At 34.1% G+C, this 18,805-nt stretch overlaps 1 protein-coding gene across 1 annotated transcript in view; it reads right to left on the bottom strand.

The window, feature by feature from the left end:
- The window catches only part of Cdh12 (cadherin 12), a 309,480-nt gene that overhangs the window by 8,298 nt on the left and 282,377 nt on the right, over positions 1 to 18,805 (bottom strand). The window contains exon 8 of the mRNA XM_050139097.1: positions 3,867 to 4,003. Within this exon, the coding sequence (XP_049995054.1) occupies positions 3,867 to 4,003 (137 nt within the window). The remainder of the gene's footprint in view (positions 1 to 3,866; positions 4,004 to 18,805) is intronic.

The raw sequence follows: 18,805 nt of genomic DNA, 5'->3' as shown, positions 1-18,805 counted from the left end.
GTAGGAGTCACTGTGTACTGGAGGAAGACTCATTCACAGGTAGGAGTCACTGTGCGGTGGTAGTGGAGAAACACACGGTAGCAGAAAGGAGTAACTGTGTAGTGGAGGAAGACCCGGTAGCAGGAAGTAATATGTTAGCTATAGTGTGGGACTTTTCGCCTATAAGGTTAATTCACTGATCTTAACTTATCCAATATTGATACTTAGTTTATTAAACAAAACACAAATTTCTGTGTTGCACACATATAGTCAGAAGTTTTAATATCTGGAATATTTATGATATATACATAAATATCTCAAACTCATCTTCTATTGGAGTATAGATTTAAGTAAAATAGAATTAAGGGGTTGATTATAGAAAGACAGAAATTATCCTTAAATTATTTCTGAAACTAAGAAAAACTAAATTTTTGATTAAAACTCATTTATTCCTGTATGACCTCCCCACCAATGTCTTTGGAGCAAGGAGTGACTACCTAATGTGAATTACATATTTTATCCCCTACCAGTGTTTATAATACTTGGTTTCATATCACGTGTTGAAGAATAAGACTGAAAATTATTTATTAAAGGATAAAAGCACAAAATGCATAATATTTTTAAAGCTACTTTAGAAAATGTTGCTTAATTAGTGTAAATGTACTTATAAAATTTAGTAAATAGGTAAAACTGCGTTTTGTTTTCTAATGAAACTTGAAATCAACAATAATTATAAAACAGTGGCCCCTTCATTGTAATGTTTAGTGTGTGTTGATGATCCAAAACACATTGCACAGGTGAGTTCACAGCATATGAAATATAGTCACTATTATAAGTTTATTTTTTTATATAAAACTCTGAAGATTGGTGGTATAGACTTCTTTAAAACTTACAAATGGAAATAATAAGGACAAAGTTTTAAATAAAGGCTTCTGGAACATTGTAAATTATTTTACATAAATATAACAATATTTTGACTATAAAACCATGTAGTGAACTAATCCATAAAATCAAACTCTAATAAAATTCATGAAAAGCAACACACTGGTTCAAGTCTACACTAACTGGCATGAGGTGCAGACTCCAGTCTCTACATTATCTGAGATGCACAGATCACGTTCAAAGTACAAGATTCACACTTGATTTCATTAAATTTCTGTGGAGTTGAGTTGTCTTTGACAGGCAGAGAAATTTCTCAACTGCATTTATAAAGAAATTACTTTAAAATCTATAAAAATGATTTAAATGTACTAGTATAGTGATATTTCATTATGTTTTAATTAATAAAGCTTTCCTAAACACAAGAAAAGGAAAACAGCCAAGCCACTAGAGAAGTCTTACCTCTACCACAGCTGGGTGATTGCAGACTAAGCGGATTAAGTCTCTCTCTCTCTCCTCTCATTTTATATTCCCTCTAGTGCGGGATTATAGGCACCATCACCTATATTTGCTTCTGTATTGATCTTGTGTAGGCCAGGGTAGCCTTGAACTCACAGAGATCCATCCACCTTATACCCTAAATCCAGAGATTAAAGGTGTGTGCCACCACTGCCTGACCTCTAGTGGCTTAGCTTTGCTCTTCCAATCTTTAGGCAAGCTTTATTTATTAAAACATAAAGAAAATATTACTATATACTGGACCAATTATAATACACCACAAATTTATCACAAATTGGTAAATTGCTATTGTTTGGTTGCTTGAAATTTAAATTACCACCCATTTCCATAAGTAAATTGTTGAAAATATTAACATTATCTTGTTAATAGTCTTTCTCCAAAGGACTTTTTTTTATTTTTCACATTTTAAGTAAGACAAATCTTTGTTGTGTGTAATTATTCTGTGCACTGTAGGATATCTAGATTTTCCAAAATTAAATGTCACAAAACATCATTGTAGATATCAGAAAACGGATGTTCAATCAAGGAAAAAGGAAAACAATAACAATAATTTTACAGGGTTGAAGTGAGTAATAGATTCACTGACTTAATTCTAGCATATTTTATTCTATCATGTATGTTTAATTTATTTTATGGTATTATAATACTATACAAACCTCATTTTTAATTCTTAAGTGTCAACTACAGAAGTAATACATCTTTTTAACAACTAGTGTTATAAAATAAATATGAAATAATTTGTCAGAGTATGTAATTTATAGACCAAAACAGATTTTCTTCATTTAAAGATATAATTTATTTTATTTTGTTGAAAATAAAGTGACCTATTTACTGAGTCATCATAACCATATTTGGGACAATTATGACAAAATTTCTTTATATCTAGTATATCATGAAGATTTTGATGAAAATACTAGATAGTAAACCCACATAGAGTTTACATAGTATTGGGAGTATTTCAAAAAAATATAAATTGCGAATTTATCCTGGAACAAATTATGGAATCAAAACATCTTTAAAAATAATACAGAAGTGATATTTTATAACTAAAGATAATTTAGAATTCATATAGAGTTACAGTTTTCATGCTAGTCTTTTTAATGTTAAATGGTACCATCGACAGCAAGAAGCGAATACATTAGCTTAATCAATATTTCTCTTTATGTAGAATATTAATGCTCCTTATAGAGTTTATAAGGTAAACTCTAAAATCTATAGATGAGGCCCAACGTTACTGTTGAGTTATATATGAGACCAAACAGGAATTTAAATCTGTGCTGAAGAGAATTCACTGTGATCACAAGCACTGTCAACCCCGCCAGAGGACCTGAGCTTAATTTCCTGGAAGCTTTCAATAATCTATAACCCTATTTTGAGTGCTGAACCCATCTTCTGGCTTTCTTTTATACCAGGCATGCAGAAGTGACCAGAATACACACACAGACAGAGAACTAAAGACATACCTCTGGCTTCCTGAAAATTTTGAACACATGTAAACTTACTCTGCCATGCACATGTACACACAAACATACACACACTCCTACACATATGTTAGAACATTTAAAAATATAAACACTGCTCTTCCATAGTTACACCCAGACTGATTTGAAACTTAGCAATGCTCCCAGAAAAGAATGTTTGTGGTACTTTTTGATTTGAAATGTAAAATTAATATCTAAAGTATTATAAATTTCTGCCAGGTGCTCAAAGTAATATAAGGAGGAAAAAATATTCCAAAGGGAGTTGTCAAAACTCTCAAAAGACCAGAGCAGAAGGAAGGAGACCAGGTGTTTCTCATACAGACACTCTAGCCAATAGCTAAATATTAAATATTCTCCCTTTGTAATTGAGATGGATGTGTAACATCTTTGAGTACATTATCAAACAAATAAGCTCTGTTTTCCCTCTAAGTCGGGAAAATTGTCTCCCGTGCCACAAGCATGCACAAGGAATTTCAAACAATCTGTGTATTCTAAGAAAGGGTCTCAAAAAGTCCACTTACAGCTTTAGTATAATCCCCACTTATCTTAATATATGTTCTCGTGAATTAGAAGGGAAAGAGAAAAGGATAGTTTTTCAAATTCTTTCCTCAAAATTCAGAAAATATTTCACTTAATAAGTGGTTTCATATGCTTATTTTCTTCTTTTTAAACTTATACAACTCTGAATAACATAGATACAAGGAATATCTGTAGAAGAGAAGTTGATACTTCTGCAAATTCTGGAAAGTGATGAATAGAAAAGGGTGAGGTTACACAATGAAAATCACTTCTAGGGATTCCTGCAATCTCGCAAACAGGGCTCTCTGGCAGCTGTCACAATTTCTCTGGACTTATGCTATGAGGCATAGGAACAGGTTTCTGAGTTTCCCCGGGAGACTACTCAGCTGTCAGTCCTAAAATAAAAAAAGACCTCAGCGGGGACTCATTTAAGAGTGTTAAATCCACAGAATTTCAGTTTAACGTTGATTCTGCCCACGCCATACTTACTAACTTTACTTGCAATTACGGAGAAATTATACTGGGCCGTGCTCTCTCTGTCCAGTAATTCATTCGTGGCGATGGTTCCTTCCGTTCCATCTATTGTGAAGTAGCTGTCCCCATCACTCTTCCAGTCTATGAAGTACCTGCACGTTAAAAGAGTAGATGCAAATGTGCAAGGATTACACATGAATCATGATGGCAGTGGGGCTAACTCGACACAGTTCCTTATTTTTCACCCTGTGGCTATTACCCACCGTGCAATAAAGAAGCCTGTAAGTGGCAGCTTCTTTATTGTAAAGTCGGTATGCTCAAGGGGAAACTGGAAATAATGAAAGATTTAGTACTCTTGCTGTTCGTATTATTTTAGGGCCTTGACACTTTGAAAGCTCAGCAGAGACTAAGTTTCGAAAGCTGACCATGGTTTTCCTTAACCTGCTGAATATTAAAACTCTCGCAAGGAGTAAAGGGATTCCTCAGAGATAGCAGTGGGAAAGGTGAGGGTTGGAGAGAGATGTCTGAAAACTGTTAAAGCTGTAGGCGGAACAGACACAGTCTTTGTGTTGCCTTGAGAGGGAAAAAACTAACAGTACAGGAAGCATACGAAAATAAACACAAAGTTTGAAGACTCAAGAAAATTATTTCCCCTTAACTAGTTATGACTTCGTAACTTCTAAGTTTTTGAACATCCTTGGTCAGATAATACTATTTTCTCCAATACCTAGGGAAAAATAATCCAAGAATATGAATAATAAAACAGAAATTAGATTTTCTTAACATTCAGATAATGAGATGCGTGTGGAATGATAGATATATTTTGTTCATAATATCAAAACAATTTTTTACAGTATTGGATTAAGATTCTAGAGCCTTGAACATGCTAGAAAAATGCTTTAGCACTGAGCTACACACAGAGAGACCAAGCATTGTAAAAGGTAAAAGCTAACACTGTTTTTCATGACTGTACTCATTAAATTATTTGTCTTCATAATTGTTCAAATTGAGCATACATATATCATATGAAGAAAGCAAAGCCCAGAATCTGAAAAAATTGCTTGTGTTTATGGATCAGTTTAACAGTATTTGCCACATATCCGTCACTAATTCCTATGTACAACTTGAGATAAAATGCTGTATTGGAAAGCCAGTCTGCTAAAATGGAGGTATAATGTGCTGCATACTGCCTAGGTATTTCATGTCATATGAAACCCATAGAAGTTATTAAACATAGAGGTCAGTGCAAATGATAGTTTTACACTTGACAAGTGAACATTTCCAAGCCACAAATGAGCAATTATTTTAATCATGAAAATTTAGTGATGAATTTGTGCACTATATAACAGGTTATTATTTTGAGAAATGTTATATGAAACTCATGTGATTTTAGCCATTGCACTGAGAGACCAAATGCAGTTGGCCTTTACAAAAGAGCTGTATGAGCTTGACATGCCAATATCTTTTAGTAACTGATCTAGCAACAAGTTGTTATTGTTATTGCAAGGTATGATCCATGCTGTTGTTCTAACTTTGATATCTCAGATATCTCTGAATAACATAGATACAATAGATCTGTGATGTTAGAAAGCATTGAAGTCTCACAATTTCAGTGGAATAACTTTTTCTATAGGAACACTTTTCCCAACACAAAAGCAGTTATGGTGCATTTAAAAGTCAAGGAACTTTGAAATTTTTATTTTTCTTTTTTCAACTGCAAGCCCTTTTCTGAACAAGAAATGCTTTATCACATTATTCTTTTTCTTGGAGCCTCTATTCAACTAAACATATGCCTAACTCAAAAAGAAAGTTGCAGCTTGTTAGCCTCATTAATATTTTAGGAGGCACCATTGATGTGGATTGTGTTCTCTGCATAATGGACAAGTGTCTAACTACACACTAAACACCATGCAAGAGGTAGCTGCATAAAATGAAGTATAATGCTCACCCCCGATGGTGTGAAAAGACATTTATCTCTAGATGATCTCACCATCTGATAGATGATCAGAAAAGGCCTTGCAATAGTGCCAAGAAAAAAAAATGCCTCGTATAAAATCTAATGGTTGAAAAAAAAAAAATCTCCCAGCATCTGATGATTGGAAGGTACTAGAAGGCTGTATAGAAAGGGTTCAGGGAAAGACTAGCAATCACAGACAAGAGAGAAAGAGCCAATTTCAGCTGCATTAGCTGTAGAAACCCTAGGAAGGAGCTATAGAAAAGCTGTGCTCTTAGTTATTATCATAGAAAGAAGATAGAGGGGCACAATACCAGAAGCGATTCCATTCCTGGATGTATTTTCATATTATAATGAGGCGCTGAGTCTATATGTGGTAATGACACATTAGTAAGGGGAATACTAAAGCACCGATTAAACATCAATTGCTTTGAAAGCCATGTGTTGGAGCATTCCAACAAGACAGCATTGTTAAGTAAGCTTGTTTTGCCTTGCAGAATCTTTCAAAAGACAGAGTAACCTAGGTGGCAAAACTGGATTTGATTCATGAAATTTTAAGAAGTGTTTAACATAAGATAGAGTGGGCTGCTAAATGAGTCAAGAGCCAAACACTCACTAGGTAGTTAGTATTTTTTAAAGATACAGAAAGCAATATTGTGAGGGCAGCAGGGGAAAGAATGAAGAATTAAGTCTGTATTCATTATCAGTATTTTTCAAAATATCATATAGAATCAGGATAGTATGAAAGAATAAAATGGTGCTTTACCTGAAGAATATTTAAGACATTATTTTTACCATGTTTAAAAATTATTTGTTACTAGGTAGTCCTTATTCCATGAGATGAATATACAAGGACCAATATTCCATTTTCTCTTAAAATACTTTTAAATTGCAATAAAGTTGTACAAATATTACAATAAAGGCCATATTTCGCAAGTTAGCACTTTCATATTTCCTTCAGAACTAAAATATATGCATATATATTGATATTTAGAACTCACATATGAGAACATTTTACAGAAGCCATGGCTTTTAAGCCCAAAATGCTTAAATATATTGTTCCAAAAGCAAAGACAATAGGTTTGTTCCAATACTGTAATTATAGTGACATGTTCATGTCTGTGCAGAAGCACATCTGTGTGCAAGCATGTGTGTGTGTACCTGTGTGTGTATGCAAGCATGTGTGTGCTTGTGTGTGTGCGTTTGTGTGTGAAACATGGATACTGTTCTTCCCCAGAAGCTTTCCAAATATTTTGAGACAGGCTGTCTCATTAACCTAGAAGTTGCCAATTAGGGTTGATTGTCTGAGCAGTGAACAGCTATTTCTTCCTACGTTGCCAGGGTTTATAATTGCTTGGCACCAGACCTTGTTTTTTTATTATTTTTGTTAACCTGAACAATTGCGATTATTCTCAGGTCTTTGAGATTGCAAGCCAAATACTTTGCTGACGACCCTGCCTCTGATGTCCTCATTTCCTTTTTTAATCTCTGATCCAATGCTTTTGTTTACATTGAATATTTTCAAAGGCTATATGAATTTGTTTAATATGATTTTTACTTTTTAATTTACATTAACTTTTAATAGCTACTTTGAATTTTACCATGTGCATATATCTGATTTGAATTCATACTAATTTAGATCCAGAAAGTTATAAAATTTTTACTTCAATTCATCTATGCATTATGACATATTTTGCAATTATTCACATATATTTTTATATATTATATTAATACATCTCAGAAGTTGAGCTAAGCTTTATTGTGGTCATTTGCTCTTATCATTTATGTTTATTAAAGCTAAGGAAGGTATTTGGGGACCAACTATTTAGCTGTCTATTTTTATGGGTTATTTTACCCTGGGTACCTCCTCTCAGCCTGTCTTAGGTGGGGGCCAAAGGAGATTCCTGTCTTCCTATTTTCTCTTGTGAGTCAAGAATTGTTGCTATGAACTGGAAGAGCCAGCTGGGGAGAAATACAACATATAGGAGGAAATAGATGAGCAAATAAGAAACAGATAATTTAGTCCCAAACAGCAGAGATTTAGCTTCTGTTATTTGTAGTAGGAGACAATAAGGAATGTTGCTACTGTGAAATCCCCAGTGTGGTATTGTGAACCTGCATGTGATTGCTGCCTAGGAAAAGCTATGTGTCTTTACCATAGACAAGTCTATGGTAGGCATTTATGTCATGGTAGATGATAGATATTCATGAATGTGTTGTGTACATAGATCTGAGGTCTAGCAGCATAATCTGATAGTGGACTCAAGGACTTTTAATTGTGACACAGTAACACTAAGGGTACAGGAGTGGAACCTATACTTTTCCAGCAACCAACAACTCTCTTATTGGATTTAACTTCTGCTCAACAAGAAGAAAATCATACTGGTACCTGTTGACAAAAGTTTCTGTCCCACCAGGTCCCACAGCAGTTCAGTCCCAAAGAAACACACAAAGGTCTACCTTAATCATAAACTGGTTGGCCTAATAGCTCGGGCTTCGTATTAATTAATTTTTACATCTTACATTAACCCATTATTCTTGTCTGTGATAGCCACGTGGCTTGGTACATTTGTCAGCGAGGGATTCTCATCTTGCTTCCTCTGTGGCTGGGTTATAATGGCTGACTGACTTTTCCTCGTCCCAGAATTATTCTGTTCTCGATGCCCTGCCTCTAACCCTGCCTTGTAACCCCGCCTCTACTTCCTGCCTGGCTACTGACCAATTAGCATTTTATTTAAAATAATCCAAGATAAAAGACCATTGTCCCACAGCACGTACCAGAAACCTAAACAACTACCAGGGCTGGTAAAGTCATTAACTTTGTGTGAGAGCATTCCAACATCACTATACTAAACCACCACAACCATTAACTACACTCTAAATATTATACCCACAAGTAAGTATAGGCCTCATACTGAATCAAGAAAATTTCTCTTTGAACCTGACAAAGAACATTACAGAAAGCAGCAAGCAACTGAAATATAGAGTTGTGGAGCCTGGTCATAATGCATATATCCACAAACCAGTTCCAAAATGTAAGTTTCGGTGAACAATGTGAAAGAAGCAACAGAATGATTATAAGAGCCAGACAATAAGGAAGTTTGCTGTGATATTGCTGGAAGATACACCTATAATGTCTCTTCCTAAGCATGAGCTCAACATGGGAAACAACAATAGATATGCTAAAGCAGGAGAAAGAGAGTTCAGGAGGCCTCAGTCATACACAAAAAACAAATGATAGACACATAAGGAATACTCAGAGTGGAAGAAATAACCTTTCTGAAGAAAGAGCACAGCACTTTGTGTTCAATAACAAATATTAAGCCCTGAAAACAAATATAAAAAACTTTGTACATATTAATCAGTATATGTTTAGAAAATATATATATATATATATATATATGCATGTTGCAACAACTCATGAAAAAGAAGCCATGAATTTAGAAGAGAGCGAGAAAAGGTATGTGGAAGGGAGGAAATAAAGGTAGGACTTGGTAATTATATTATAATCTCAAAAATAAAACAAAAAAGGAATTAAAAAGTTTTAATTGTATTTCTGTAATAAGCTCTTTGTATGTTGTATTCTCATGGAAAATTTTCCAGAAAGAGTAAATAAATACTTTTTATTAAAAATTATTTTTACTATTTGTGCATGTTTATCCTGGATAGTTGCCCAAAGAGTTACACTTTTGCCATTTATTAAAAGGCATCTCCATTATTTTATTTTTTTAGGTCATTTATCCTAATGACCTAAATTATCCGAATTACCTAATGTGCAATAGCTGTATGCAATGATTATTTCTTGTGGGAATTTAGCAAGATAGAATAACACTTATTTAGAGTGTACAAAGCCCTAGACTCAATTCACAGCACAAAATATAGAAATAAAATTAAACAACATATTTATAGTTCTCTAATTTTTCTTAGGTATAGGTATGCATACACTAAGAAGAATAACATAGCTACTTATCTCATTATAAAAGCTTTATCTTTTAGTTTAGTGCACCATCCATACGCAGTGTGCTATATTTTATGAAATAAATCAGAAAAAAACATTAATTTTGTTCATATATGGTATGATTAGTGACCGTGTCATTCCTTCCAATGTCTGTTTCCCTTGTCTCCATTGTAATATTGGAAATAACTACAGCTTTAGCTAGTTGTGAAAAGCAATACAGAATGTTATAAAAATGAAACGACATAAATAGGTTGCGCTAATAAATTATTCTGATTAACTTCTAAGCATACCTTTCACTTCTTCCATCTTTCTTTTATGCATTTTGGAATCCTTTAAAATTTATTTCTTTTTATTTATGTTATATCATCTGTTTGTCAATGCCAAAAATAATCTCCTTTTCACACATTCATGCTTATGTCGGGCATTAAACTGTGGGAAACGTCAACCTGACTTTAGAGAAGTGGAACTACAAGCAGTCCTCCCGCATCTTTCCAGCTTTAAACTTTGATTATGTTTAAACTATGAGTACAAGGATGCAGGCTCTGTCAATCCCAGTGATTTTTTTTTTGGCCTCTTTACTGTTTAGCGCATCTTATCTTTGATGAGTATCACTTGGTGAGATCTGACACTTTTTTCCTCTAGATGATACCTGGGAAGCGTGGTTGTTGCAGGCTGCAATATGGCTGACCTTGGCATTTGGCTCAACTAAATATACTCAGCATCGTACCACAGCTGACCAAGGTTAAAGCTGGAGGCTTACTTCTAGGTTCTACTCTGTTGCCTTTTACAGACCTCAATGAATCCTCTACCTGACTAAAAAAACAATTTTTAACAGTGTCCACTTTTGACTGTAATATTTGCCCAATTAAAAAAAAATCTGCAGAATATTGACAAGGCAAATATCCTAACATATCACGATATGTGAAGAATTCTATAGCTCTAGAGTATTGATGAAATTATCAGGGACTAGAACTTTCAGAATGAACCCTTTCATGCCTTGCTTTGGATGCTACAGTCTAACTTTAATCTAAAGGGTCACTTCACTAAAACTTAGCTTTCACCCAAACTTCTGGAAACTTTTATTTAATACCCGAGTGTCACCTCATGCCTTTGACTTCTGCTATTTTAGGTTCAGAACTCTGAATATTAGTCACTCAAAATTTAAATATGCCTGAGCCATGAAAGCCCATGGTGCATTCTGATTCCAAATAAATTCCAAATAACCTTGGTAATAAACATCGTACAAAAGTAATTTAATAACTAATAAGTAAAGGGAATGATATGTTAAATATGTGTTTCCTCAGTACTGCAAGGTAGTCAATAACCTACCTTTCAGAAGGTAAAACGTAAATACAATTCGTTCAGATTAACGACTTGAAACATAATCACCTGAGCCAGCTTTTTTTCTGGTGGTGGAAATTGATTGACATGAATCGTAGCAGAATAACTTCAAAAATAAATCCTCTAGAAACCATAATTAAATATACCAATAGGATAATATGAAATTATTTGAAAATGAAAAGTTTGGATTTCTTGTTTTAATCTTCATCAAAATCATCAGAGTGTATAGGTCTGCATCATGAGGGCATGAGGTCACTGAATTTTCCTATAGACCATTAGCTTGTCCTAAATCCTTTTTTTTCTCTCTTTTCTTTCTTTTTATTTTTTCAGCCTGGGATTCTCTGTAGCTTTGGAGCCTGTCCTGGAACTAGCTCTTGTAGACGAGACTGGACCCTAATTCACAGAGATCAACCTACCTCTGCCTCTTGATTGCTGGGATCAAAAGTGTGTGCCACTATTGCTCGGCTTGCCTAAATCTTTTAAGAAGCTAAAAGTCATATTTAAAAACAAGAATATATATTTTGATTTTTACTCCAACTTGACGAATTGTATATTTTCAAAGTTAAACATGACATATTTCAGATTTATTTAGGTTTCTGCCAAGGTTAAATCATATAAATGTGTATAAAGAATTTAAGTGCTTTCAAGTATTCAATAGACTCCAAATATACCTAGTATTCTAGAAAAATCACCATTGTATAATTTTACTGTCTCTATTGATTTATTTAATAAATTGTTGAAAATTATAAGATTAAAAAATAAGTATAAAATAACTAAATCTTTCACTCATATAAGTACTCTGTGGTTGTTTGAAGAAAAATATTCTCTATAGATTTAGGCATTTGAATAGTTTGTCCCCAGCTGAGTTTTTGAGATGGGGCTTTGATGGAGAAGTGATATCACCAGAAACAGGTTTTTATGGTATATGGCTTTATTTTATTTCTAGTTTTTTTTTAATCTTCCTGTGTAATGTTTACTGTTGAGGATGTGGGCTCTCAGCTTTCTGCTCCTGCTGCCATGTCTTTACCATGATGGAATACTCAATCCTCTGGATCCATAAGCCAAACTAAACTTGTCTTTTTCCCCATAAGTTGATTTTGCTCATCGTGTTTTATCACAACAACAGAAAAATAATAATTTATACTCAGAATACATTTAAGAAACAGATGAATCATGTCTCCTTCCTTGGAATCTGGATACTTTTGTTCAAAAATATCCCTATCCTTACTGAAGCCATTATTTGATATCATAAAAGAAAATGTCTAGTCCCTCTTTAAACTAAGATCAGGGAATGTTTAAGAAAATCTGGGCAATTTGCTCCATCATAACCAATAAATTTTTAGATATTTTGAAGTCATTTTATATTGATGACATTTATCACCAATATTATTAAATCCTTAGACATTTAACTGATGTAAGGCCTAGTCTGGGATGCACATTTGTGTTTAGACTCAAACTGGTGCATTCCTGGAACACCATCTGCCCATACTATCAGCAAACTTGAGGCAGCCTTTGTAACACACTCTGTATGCAGGGCTAGTCAGGGGAATGCACAAGATGCTGGCCCACCCACATAAACTCATGCTCCAAGCTAAAACTGTGATGGCACAGTTTGCCTACAAATCCCAAGAAGATCCGACTAATTTGTTTTGTTCACGTAAGTTTTTGCTTTGCCTCTGAATTGGAATCACCCCTGTTCCTCCACCTCAGAATCAACACTGAGTATCTGAAGACCAATCACCCTCCCAATTCCTCATTAACCATACTTGAGTAATAACAAAACAGAGCAAACTTACACTCCAGCAGCCTAGAATCTACATCAAACACCTGAATGTTTTCATATTGTGGGCTTTATGTTACATAAACCTAGCAACATTTCCTCTTGTCAAACCTCATTTTCTTGGAAAAAAAAATGTTTTTAATGTGTTTTTCAGGTATTTATTTTAGTCAAGAAATCCCTCTGCTCTCTAGTGTCCATAAACACAGCTAATGGAAACTAAATGCCTTCAGCACATTTGCAAGTAGACTTCATGCAAAAATCGACTCAGAACAATAATTCTCTTGGGGGTCTTAAATACTAAGAATAGCATAGCAGTAGCAAGACAAACAGAACAAACTACTACCCTAGAGATTAGCAAATTCAGCCACTGCTGCAGTTTCTATATTACGACTTGTCATAATGGTTTACTTTTCCTTGAGTGCCATTGAGGTACTTCCTACTAACTTCTACCTTCCTGATCTCACCACGAACATCAATTTACCCATAGTATTTCTGTCTCGTTATTAACATTTTTGGATAGTGTCTGTGAGTTTATTTCCTGCATATTTTTAAATGATTTAAGAATACATAATGTATGTTTCAGTGGATTTAGTTTAGGCTTTTGTAAAATGAGAGTGGTTAGCTTTATTTATAATTAATGAAATAATCCAGGAATAATAGTTTCTGTCATAGAAACCAAGATATATTTTTCTTAGTGTAAACATTAAAAATTCATACTCATAGACTCTACTTTCCTGTATTATGGTGTAAGAAGTTTTTCATATGCTATGATTATTAATTAGAAGATAGAATACCTTTTGCCTGTTTCCTTAAAATAATGATTATTTCAATAGATATTAGAATAAAAACAAACAGTCACAAGACAAATTAAAATGTTATTAAAATACAGAATACCTTTGAGGCTTATATATTCTTTCTTTCATTTGGTATTTATAATGAAAAAAATAATATATGCATCTTAGATCCATCAAAATATCCATGAGGCTTCACCAAGACACATAGGACTTAAGGAAACCAAGTAATGCTGAGAGCAGGAGAAACAGTCTTCTCTAGGGAACAGACCAATTAGTTGTTCAACACCAAATAGTCAGTCCTGAGAATATACATACGAATGGCATTATATGAACTGACCAGGTTGTATTCATGTATTTCAGAATATGTATGTATATACATGTATGCATGTAAAAACAATTGAAAACATGAGGCAATGAATTTGAAAAAGTATACGGGAAGGTTTGTGGCAAGGAAAGAGGACAGAGAAGTGCGATAGCTCTGTTATAATTTCAAAAATAAATAAAGAATTAAATGTGGATGAGAGCTGGGGCACGGTGGTGAGTGCCTTCATTTCTGACAGCAGCACAAGGGGGGGAGAGGCAGGAAGATCGCTGTGAATTCAGTGCCAGCCTAATCTCTATGACTTCCAGGAAATCCAGTAATATGTGGAAAGAGCATCTTGAAAGAAAGGAAGGAAGGAAGGAAGGAAGGAAGGAAGGAAGGAAGGAAGGAAGGAAGGAAGGAATAGAAAGAAGGAATAAATATAATATATTCCTATGTTATTCTTCTATATATGTATATGCATATAAACATAAATATATATAAACAAATAATTGTTTATATAAAAACTATCCATGTAAATTATTATTGTGGTTTTTCTGGGGGTAATTCCTAAGCTAATTAATAGGGATAAACTTATTTACATAAATACAAGAGCTGAAATACAGAAATCTTTATAGTTTCCTATATGATTTTCTATCTCTGTGATAACTCTCATAGCTGGAGAGAAGGTTTATTGGCTAAGTGCATTTGTCACCGTGTAGAGGACAATGAGCAAGTTCTGAACAGCTACATGGTAGCTCACAGCTATTCATAATTTCAGATCAGATTCAGCAGTTTTCTTCTGACCCTCCCAGGTGGCAGGCACACACATGGCAAGCATACATGCTGAAAAAAAAAAAAGTTTGAAGACTTCAAACAATATGTAAGTCTAAAATACAAAACAAAAGAGTTATTTTACTAGCTAGATAAATTAACACAAATCATGACATATATTTAAGGAAATGTCTTCACTCCTTATGATGTGTTAGACTGTATTTGAGATGTATGGATTGCATCAGAAGGAATGTATAGACACAATTCCTCTTGTGGAGTTATATACTGATAGAAAAAAAAACACCATAATAAGTCACATGCTCAGTTCTTAAAAGGTGCAAAAATTATAATATATTAGCTCTTCCTTCCTCTTTTTAGCCTCAAAAAATCTTACACAAGCATGTGAAAAACTATGAATAATTTTCTAATGTTTGTCTTTCCCTTTGGATAAGACAAATATTAATTTTATAAGCAGTTTTAAAGAGGTGGTAATTCTGTTCCAGAATTCTGTTGTTTTGCAGTGCTTAGATTGCTGCACTTGTGATAAAATGTCAAGTTTATTAGATATTATGCTCAAAATTAGCAGATATCCAATGTCTATGTGACTCATGAGATATCTTTTCCTAAAAATGTCAGAATAACAAGCAGAACCTCAAAAAATAGATGCCAGGTGGGAAACCAGACTATAGTATAGTTTGTATTTAAAATTGTTCCCGGAAGGCCTGTATAGTCAACGCTTATTTGCTAGCTGATGGGATAGTGAGAGATGAACGTATGACAAAAATTAAAGATTCATCATTTGAATTATCCCCTTGTGAATTCATAGATGGATGGAATACTAGGAGTTAGGGAAGTGCTAAATAATACAGACCATAGGTGTATGAAACTGATTGGTTTTCCTTTTCAAAAGCCTTTTCTAGTTCTTTTTCTGAAATCAGATGCCATGGGTTGAACAGCTTTGTCTCACTAGAGAGTAATCATCAGAAGTTGCCAAAGTAAGGAAACATAGCGACAACAAGTGACTGAACCCACTCAACCTGATCTGAAAACCCCCATTCTCCCTCAAATAAGATATGTTTGGGTACTTAGTCACAGTGCTGGAATATCAGCAATACAACATAACCAAACGACAAAGGATACCCAAGTGAAGGTAGGAAGAAATGAGCACGGCTGTACTGGTGGTGAAGATGGAATAAGGTCCACCTGTGTCCTATATGATAAATATTAAACCAAAGTAAACCTTTCTGTGACGGTAGACCAGTTCTTGATAAAGGAATTCCATTTTTGGTTTTTGATGTGGTTAGTGTGATAAGGGTGACTATGGGATTGGTAACACTTATAAAAATACCCAAAGAGGAAAATCATGCTCAAATGCTGCAAAAGATGGGAAAATAAAACACACGAATATAAAATTGAATAATATGATGTAATTTTACATTTTATAGATTTAAGAACATATGTTTTCCTATTATTAATAAATGAGCAAGCATATTTTTACAACAAAAAGATGACTCAGGGCCCATGTTTTCTCAACTGTCATGATTCAAGTTTCTTGTTTACTACAAAGAACTAAAGGTTTCATGTCATTCAATAATATGTCCGTCTTTTGACAACTCCTCACAGGGATCAATTAGCTCTATCTGTGTCTGTTCTTTTGGGGATGTAAGTGCTTTTCATGAGGAGTAAAGTGAGGATATTACTTTAATTAACTTATAGTCAGACTATCAGATGGTAGCATCTGTGACAAAGCCTAAAGAAACAGTGGCTGCAAGATTTTTTTTTTTTTTATAAAATATGACTTTCTATTGTTTCCCTCATGTAGCCATGTTTTTGTGTTTTCCAATTTGGAAGTCTGTCCTATTACCTAATAATATAGTTCACTTGCAGACTTCCCACATTTATTAGTTCTGAATTATTAGTTGAAAATATATTCTTGTTGCTCTGTGCATATCATTATGCCGTGCATAATATCCAAGCAACTTTTATTAAACAACTCTGTGTGTAGTCTAGATATCCAGGACCATGATGAACATAAATATTCTGTTGCTGAACTATCCATTGTTTCTACCAATAGTTAGACTGTGGAGAGTTAGATATACATTTTCACATTTGTTATAAACATTTAACATTTCTGAAACAACATGCTGTAGAATATTACTTTAACTAGGCAAAGGTGTGTTATGTTATTTTATGCTGTGAACTATTACTCATTCTGTGTAGAACTGTGTTACATTTATTTATGCTGTTTTTGATTTAATTTATAAAAGTATATTACTTTTGTTTATGCTGCATGTGTTGAATTATGTAAAAATGTGTTGCTGTTTCCCCTTGCCCACCTAAGGTAGATGATTAGTCCATTAAAACGATGAACAGCAAATAGTTAGTCAGGAGAGGAATAGGTGAACCTTGTCTGTAGAGAGAATAAATAGGAGGTGAGAAGAAGGATGAGAAAATGAGAGAAAAAGAGAGGGACATGCTCAGGATGAGAAGTCAGGAAGCTACCAGACAGCCCAAAACTGGGGGAAGTGGAGTGAGACATGCAAAAAAGAAAGAAAGGTAAAAGAAATGTAGATAAAGAGAAACAGGATAATTCAAATTATAAGAGCTAGTAAGAAATAAGAGCTAAGGTAAGGCTAAACATTCAAAAACTAATAACTCTCCATGTCATCATTGGGAGCTAGTTGGTGGTTCAAAAGAAAGCCTGTTATGATAAACATTTATGTTCTACAAAAAAGTAATATAAATCTCTTCGTCAGATGTTTTTTATTGCCGATAAAATTCAGCAAGAACGAGAAGGGCTTCAGCAACATGACTGACAAATGACAGCCACCAATATATAGCAGTTTTGTAAATCTCTCACCAATCACTGTATGTCTGTGTATAGTTTTTAAAGGTTTGGTAATAATAAGAAGTATAAAAATAGCTAGTTTCCAGTTAAGAACCTGGAAAGCATTCCACTGAAATATTGAGTTTCCAGTAGTTGTTCGTCTCCCCTTAAATTAGTCCGTTGTACTTCTTTAGAGTTCCCACTTGAATAAAATATGCTTTGCAGAATATTCCTAGGCATAGTATGAAGATGTGTAATTATAGTGGGTTTAATAAAGAGCTGAATGGCCAATAACTAGGAAGGCAGAGTGTAGGCAGGACTTCTTGGGACAGAGAAATTGCATGAAAGGAGAAAGCCAGGGTTAACATCCAAATACAGAAGAAGAAGGACATGAAAAAGAAGGGATAAAACCTGTGAGTCACCTGGCAATATGCAGATGTATAGAACTGGGTTACATAAAGTCATAAGAGATAATTAGAACAAAATCTAAGTTAAGACTAAATTTTCATAATTAACACTAAGTCTCTTTGTCATTATTTGGGGGCTTGTGGTCCAAAAAATCTGGTATAAGATGAAAAGATTGGGTATATTATTCCAATATCCAAGCCCACATATAAAAAATGGCATTTCTTATAGATTTGCAAGTTATGTGGACTTTATCCAGTTAGGATTTGGAATTATGAAGGTAACATTGCTACTTCCTTCCATATTTTATATATGGAACAGGAATATGTGGTCCAACCTTAACATGACACATACTTTCAAATCTCATAACTTTTTTATTTTCAAAGTCTCACTGTTAGATAAGAACTTGCAGAGAATGGTTCTAGCCAAGAATCTCTCCTATGTCTTGTTTAGCTGCTATTTATAGGAGACATTAGATGTGAGACTCTTGTGTTAATAATGGAATAATTTAAGAATTTTGGGAATGTTTATTTGGAATAACTCTATTGATTTGATTTGTGAGAAGATAAGAAAGTTGGTGATGCGGATTATAAGGTTAAGGGTGGGAGATTTGTGTTGCCTTTTCTAAAAGAATCATGTCTTTAAATTCTCCCATCACTAATCTTTTATTTTCTTTCTTTCTTTTTATTGAGAATAGGAAAAAAAAGTTTCCGCCTCCTCCCAGCCTCCCATTTCCCTCCCCCTCCCCCCACTCCTCTCCCCCTCCCTCTCCAATCCAAAGAGCAGTCATGGTTCCCTGCCCTGTGGAAAGTCTGAGACA

This window comes from Alexandromys fortis, unplaced genomic scaffold, assembly GCF_014885135.2.
Source record: "Alexandromys fortis isolate MF-2015 unplaced genomic scaffold, M_Fortis_MF-2015_v1.1 scaffold_37, whole genome shotgun sequence".
NCBI classification, from domain to species: Eukaryota; Metazoa; Chordata; class Mammalia; order Rodentia; family Cricetidae; genus Alexandromys; species Alexandromys fortis.
The sequence above is the reverse complement of the archived record's forward strand: the minus strand, read 5'-3'. Positions and strand labels throughout refer to the sequence as shown.